The 6,258-nt window shown below is 37.9% G+C and overlaps 1 protein-coding gene across 1 annotated transcript; it reads left to right on the forward strand.

The window, feature by feature from the left end:
* The first annotated feature begins 395 nt into the window (after positions 1-395).
* LOC147313061 (uncharacterized) lies at positions 396-3,500 on the forward strand. The gene is made up of 5 exons (XM_086265023.1): positions 396-480; positions 704-1,021; positions 2,195-2,287; positions 2,375-2,403; positions 2,831-3,500. The coding sequence occupies exons 1-5, from the start codon at positions 420-422 to the stop codon at positions 2,912-2,914; spliced, it is 585 nt and encodes a 194-aa protein (XP_086121149.1). The 5' UTR covers positions 396-419; the 3' UTR covers positions 2,915-3,500.
* The last annotated feature ends 2,758 nt before the right edge of the window (positions 3,501-6,258 follow it).

Below are 6,258 nucleotides of genomic sequence, written 5' to 3' on the forward strand. Positions count from 1 at the left end.
CTCACCAAAAACACTTCCCCTTTAATTCTTAGAAAGGTTGCCAAAGAGCTGTAATGAGGAACAAGAAATGGTATGATATACCTTCTTTCTCATAGCAGTGAATAACTAACTGTCTGCTCTTATGTGCTTCCTTTTTGCTAATTTATTTATAAATATACTGTACATTAAAGAAAAAAATCAATTTTCCAATAGTCACACATTCAACTTCCCAGTCACGTTTATCTGGTGAGTCCTTGGTGAGGGAATATAAAATTAAATGTAAGCATTTAAATCAGCAAAAACGTGAGAAAAACAAAACTAAACTAAAATCTCTGAGGTAACAATGAGGAAGTGACTCTCTAATTACAAATTACAAAAACTACAAAAAGTCTTTAAGAGGAACCAGTTCAGAGAAGCTGAGAGTGGCGAGTGATGGAACAATGGTTAAACTTAGATGGAATAAAATATCGTCATGGCTGATCCTGATATTTCAGGTTGTAGGTAAGGATACAGAACTCATTTTTAATGGCAATAAAATATATCTTTAGCAATAATATGTTCATTTATGTATTGTGGCAACTAAATGGGCTCTGTTGTTTTAATTGAGTATGAGATACATTGATAAACTTCTGTTGGATATAAAATCATATTTAATCTGATGGTTTAAAAAAAGATCTGATTTGTAATAAGTGTGTTTTAAATTTCTCTTCAATTTTCTCAATAGTATCTGGAAATGTAATATCCATTTTAAAGAGAGTTGGGGATGATGTCATTCTGCCTTGTCTGAATGTGATCGATGACCAGAATAAATGTGACAAGACTACATGGACCTTTTTCTCAAGAGATCAACCAGCAGTAGAGCTGATCACACTTGGGCAGATTGGTGAAGAGGCCAAAACTAAATCAGACAGACTGAGTGTTACAACAAACTGTTCTCTGCTTATAAAGAAGCTCACAGTTGAGGATGTTGGTCGTTACCGCTACAAACATTGCACATCAGCAGTAAAACCAACTCAAGATTTTGATCTTTCAGTTCTCTCCAGTGAGTATTTACTTCAAACTATTCTCTACTCAGATTCCTTTTTCATTAGAACAGAAATTGAAACATAACAGTTATCATGGTTACATTAAGATTATCTGTTGAGTGGATTCTCTTTCTTATGCATCAAGGATACACTTCGTGGCTCAAGAGTTGGAAGTTCACCTTGTAGTTGGAAGGTTGCCGGTTCGAGCCCCGGCTTGAACAGTCTCGGTCGTTGTGTCCTTGAGCAAGACACTTCACCCGTTGCATACTGGTGGTGGTCACAGGGCCCGGTGACGCCAGTGTCCGGCAGCCTCGCCTCTGTCATTGCGCCCCAGGGTGGCTGTGGCTACAACCTAGCTTGCCATCACCAGTGTGTGAATGGGTGGATGACTGGTTGTGTAAAGCGCTTTGGGGTCCCTGGGGATTAGTAAAGTGCTATACAAATACAGGCCATTTATTTATGATCTTTCTTTTAGCATTTAGGTATGAACAAAGAACCGAAAGCACAAAGCAAAGATGAAAACCAGAACCAAGCGATTGTCACTGTGATTCGACTGTAGAAACATGAACAGGTAGAAACGGAGACTGGAGCCTGACTCCTATTCACTGCTGTTGTTACCTGTTGAAGTTCAGGGTCTGCCAGACACTCAGCTTTAAAGTGGACATGGAACACTTCAGGTATAAAGACTAATTTAGACCATGGACACTGTCTGTGTAGCTGGTTTTATGAAATAAGAGCTTAAAGTTAAGATTTTAAAAACATGTTTAGTGCCATCTTCTGTCAGTACAAAATATCTATAAGCAAGATCGATAGGCAAGCAGACTAACAATTCCAACTTTTCATTATTGGAGTTCCTAAATTTAGTATAATAACGAACAATTCTGACCTTGAAAAAAATATAAAGGAAGAACATAAATAAAACCTGAACAGTTTGATGAGAAGCACAAAATAATAAAACCAGTTTATGGATATATTACACATTATCTATTCCCAGATTTGAGATAGTCAAATTCAAACCAAATTGTCTAAAACGTAAGATATAAGTAAGATATAGTCAACAAAGGCAACGATTTTCAGAGTGTTGAAAAACATTCTCACAAGGTAAATAGGATGTTAGTTTTTATTAAAATGAAGTCCAGCAAAATTGTTAGCTGGAAGTAAACAATATCATGGTTTTATTCTCTTTGCAGCTTCATCCTCTTCAAGGTCCATTATCATGCTTGTAGGTTTAGCAGCACTTATAACAGCTGTGGTAATGGTCAACACATGGGCCAGAACTAAAGGTATGTTTAATTATGAGACGTTTTAAAAGATCTCAATTCTTAATAATAATCAAAATAGAATTTAATTCTTTTTTTTCTGTTTTTTAGGGAACAAAACACAGATGGTTCAAGCAACAGTATGTGGAAAACTCAGTAATTTAATATTCACATATATCTCTTCAGATAGAAAAGGTCATGACTGGAGATTAGACCACCTTAAAAACACACACTTGAAAGTTTGGTCTTGTAAAGTGGATGGGTGCAGTTGTTAAGGTAGAACCAATAGCTGCTGTAACAGGCTACACTACACTACAGACTGACAGGAAAACAACACAGAAAAAAAATCTAAAGAGCACAAGTGGATGCACACACACACACACACACACACACACACACACACACACACACACACACACACACACACACATGATAAGCTAACATTATAAGTTAAACTTTAATTAAATCAAAATTAAAGGGTTATAATAGAAATCATAGACAATTAGAAAGACCAGTCTGATCATTTTTATTTATTTATTGACTTATTGACCTATTTATTTTTCATAGGTGTCCTATAATAAGGATAAAGATGAAGTTGCAATACACTATGAAACCACTGGAGACTCTGCTGTTTCTGTCAGACTTCACTGAGCATCGCCATGGAAATTATCATCACACCACTACACCATCCACAACCACTATAACCTCTACAAAATGTCTTGTTATGAATTAGTGAAACAACCTGATCAGCTATCTTATTGTGTCTTGTGATACACAATACAGCCTCTTTACTGCACATTTGACCTTCGGGCCAGATGCAGCTTTCTCTTCAACGTCCTTATGCTATCACCATGCTGCTTTTACATGCTTAGAGTTAGAGAAATAATTTCCTTCTGAAGTATGATTTCACCAACTCATCCACACAATGCATTTTGTAGAGGGTATAGTATTTGTGGCAGTTATTTGTCTTCAAACAACAGCTTTAATCTCAATGTTGTATTTAGACTTTTTTTCAAAATGTTATTTCAACTTCATTCTCGAAAGTGTTCTCCCTTTAGTCTAATTAAATATTTCTTTTCTTTTTCTTTTTGAATTTAATTACAGTCACATCTCGCACTAAGAAGTTCACTTTGGGTTTAATGAGATTCTTAATGAGCTGTGAATAATGCTATTATGTAAGTTGTAAATAAAATGTACAAATATTCATTTTGAATACTTTTCTTCCCTTTCTTTTAAAGGTAAAGATGAAGAACAAATATATTTTTTATTTTTTTACATTTATTTCTTGTGTAGCTCCTTTCAGCCACTAGGGGACCTCAGTGTGTAAGGATATACCCAGTCCCTTGTTTACCACAAAAGCATAACATGGGCCATGTACAGAAGAAAGTAAGACATTTTTTTGTTTTGTTTTGTTTTTGTCTTTATAAATTTATAGTTCGGTTTATGGTTTCAACATCCCAAAGTCAGTAACTGGTTTAACTGGTCATATCAAGGTGGGTATCGACTCAATGAATGAACCAAGATTCTCCAACTGCTGACATGAAATAGGCAGTACTGGCAGCACGTAACCAGTTGCAAACTGCACAGGGAGTGATGCTGCATTTTTAATGAAGATGAATTTGTAAGTAGTATTAAAATACAACGTTAGAAAAAAAATCAGATGTTAAACACATGATAGAGGCTGAAAAAATCACAGCTGCAGCCAAAGCAGTAGATGAGTGTAAGTAATAGAAAAATTACTTCAGTATTAAAAAAAGCACTGTATGGATATGGTTTAAGCACAATTGCAAATTTCACCAAAATAATATGTTTAGATGTTCGTAGGATGGTTTTCCTCTTATTCTTTCAGCTGCATCCATTATAATATTAGATGCTCTGAAAGCAAGTAAAGAATAATAAGTCCTATGTACAGTGCTTTAGAAACATATCAATATATTAAGACTGGTTAAACTTGAAGTTCTCTAATCACATGTTGTACTACAGATCCCTGACCCCAGTTTTACAATTTGCTCTCCTGCACATACACCTGCAGCCAGTTCCACTTTCCTATATTGTTTGCCTCATTTATCTAGCTGTTTTATGCTTTTGCTGTAATTCATTTCTTGCATGTTTCCTTGCATTTAACCACATGAAACCACATGGCACCTGTTTGTGTTCATATGTGTCCTCCATGCAGCTGTTCTAACACATCTGTAAACATCTGGCTGAGGCCAGGGCTGTGCACGATGTTCACCTATTTGCCATGGCTCAGGTGGGGGCAGGGCACTCAACTTCCCTCACCCTAGACTTAAAGACAGATGTTGGGACATGCCGTGCCCTAGCATAGGAGCGGTCCTGATGTCGGGTGGGAAGGCTAACGCTGAATTGGTTGCTGAGCTGCTGCTGTGATAAGCCTTTAGTGTGGAACTGCTGCTGCTGTGATGAGATTGATGAGCGGTGTTGCTAAGGACCACGTTTCCTTTTAGACCGGTTGGATGAAGCGGGCCATGACTGTCTCAGCCTAACCTGCTCTTATTTGCAATCAACACTTAAATACTGTTTACTGACTAAACTATTCTCTGGAATGTAAATAAAGAACAAGATCTATATTTGTATTTGTTGACCTTATATCAAATTTCCATATAGACAAGGCCACGAGCTGCATTGTTGTTGTGAGATTGTTAAACACTTGTACACTTAAACATTATTTGTTAGAACATAGTAAAATGATACAGCTGTCATACTGTGAAGCCGAAAAGCTGAGCTACTCAGCTAACCTTTTCTTCTAGACTCAAGTAAGGAAAACATTATTAATATAGTAACTTTTCCAGACGTACTGACCATAGAAATTTTATTTATATAGCACATATCATTATACTTAAACTCAATGTGCATAACGCAGTAGATAAAAAAAGGGGTTAAGATTTGCATGTTTATAGTGTCTTAAATGTCATAGTGTTTAAAGTGCAAGCACATTTGTATAGCCTTTCTTCACTGCTGTATTGTGTTTCTTCCATTATAGACACCACTGATTTGTCTGCAGCAGCTAAAAAGTCAACAAAACAAAGTAAGTGACATTAAAATGAAGAAGAGAAAATGAAGAAGTAACATCACTCATCAAATACAAACATAAATAGTCAACATCTGAGGAACTATTCAGTGAATTGTGCAGACAGTCTTAAAGACAGAGCAGTTCTGATACTGTTTCAATCAATCAATCAATCAATCAAAGCTTTATTCGTCACATGCAGGTTGCCCTGCAGTGAAATAGGACCCCCCCCGACCTTACACATATAGCACAAACATTACATGGGGATACAGGTCGGAGATTGGTAGAATCAGAGAAAAACATTGAAATGTACACTACACTGGGGAAAGTACAAGAGGAAAAAAAGAGACCCCTACTCATGCTATGCTTCCATGGTAGGACAGCATGAGAACAGGAAACAAAAAAAACTCCTCTGCACAAGAAGCACATAAATGTCCACAGCACAACATTGTGAAGACATGACAAGCCACAGGGGTGGGTGGGGGGTTGAGGAGTAATCCGAAGCGAACACAGCAGCCACCCTGCACAGCGCTACCATTCCAGCGCGGCACACAGACCCGCCGTGTTCCCCCTTCAGGAAACAAGCATCGAAGGCGTTTGGAAGGGAGGGGGATGAGTGCGTGCTTATCAGTGTAAGTGTATGTGTGTGCGTGTCCAGAGTACAGCGGAGACAGTGTCCTTCGCTTTATCAGGCTAAGTAAACAGTCTGCCAGCCAACCCAGGTGGCCTTCATGGGACGGGAAGAATAGTCATCACACAGTCGTTATCAGGGAGTTGTTTTGGTGGGCTCCAGCCTTGGGCCTGCAGCTGGCGCCGTGGTGTTCGAATGTTGAATATTGTTGATTTCTCCTTTGTGAGCAGCTCGAATTTTAGCACTCTGAGACTGGTCCCTCAACCTCCCGTTGAAGAGCTGCGAGCCTCCCCATGATGGTATCAAACTTCTGTTCCAAGGTGTTGTCAGTCTTTT

This window comes from Aulonocara sp. 'chitande type north' Nkhata Bay, linkage group LG15, assembly GCF_057382095.1.
Source record: "Aulonocara sp. 'chitande type north' Nkhata Bay isolate Kocher_YH1m ecotype deep benthic linkage group LG15, A_spYH_male_GT1.1, whole genome shotgun sequence".
NCBI classification, from domain to species: domain Eukaryota; kingdom Metazoa; phylum Chordata; class Actinopteri; order Cichliformes; family Cichlidae; genus Aulonocara; species Aulonocara sp. 'chitande type north' Nkhata Bay.

What these genes read in the sequence shown, in the direction of transcription:
- LOC147313061 (XM_086265023.1), top strand. Translation starts at nt 420, where the DNA reads ATGGTTAAACTTAGATGGAATAAAATATCGTCATGGCTGATCCTGATA. An exon ending in CCTGATATTTCAGGTTGTAG is followed by an intron (nt 481 to 703) that starts GTAAGGATACAG and finishes TTTTCTCAATAG; the next exon opens with TATCTGGAAATGTAATATCC. An exon ending in CACAGATGGTTCAAGCAACA is followed by an intron (nt 2,404 to 2,830) that starts GTATGTGGAAAA and finishes TATTTTTCATAG; the next exon opens with GTGTCCTATAATAAGGATAA.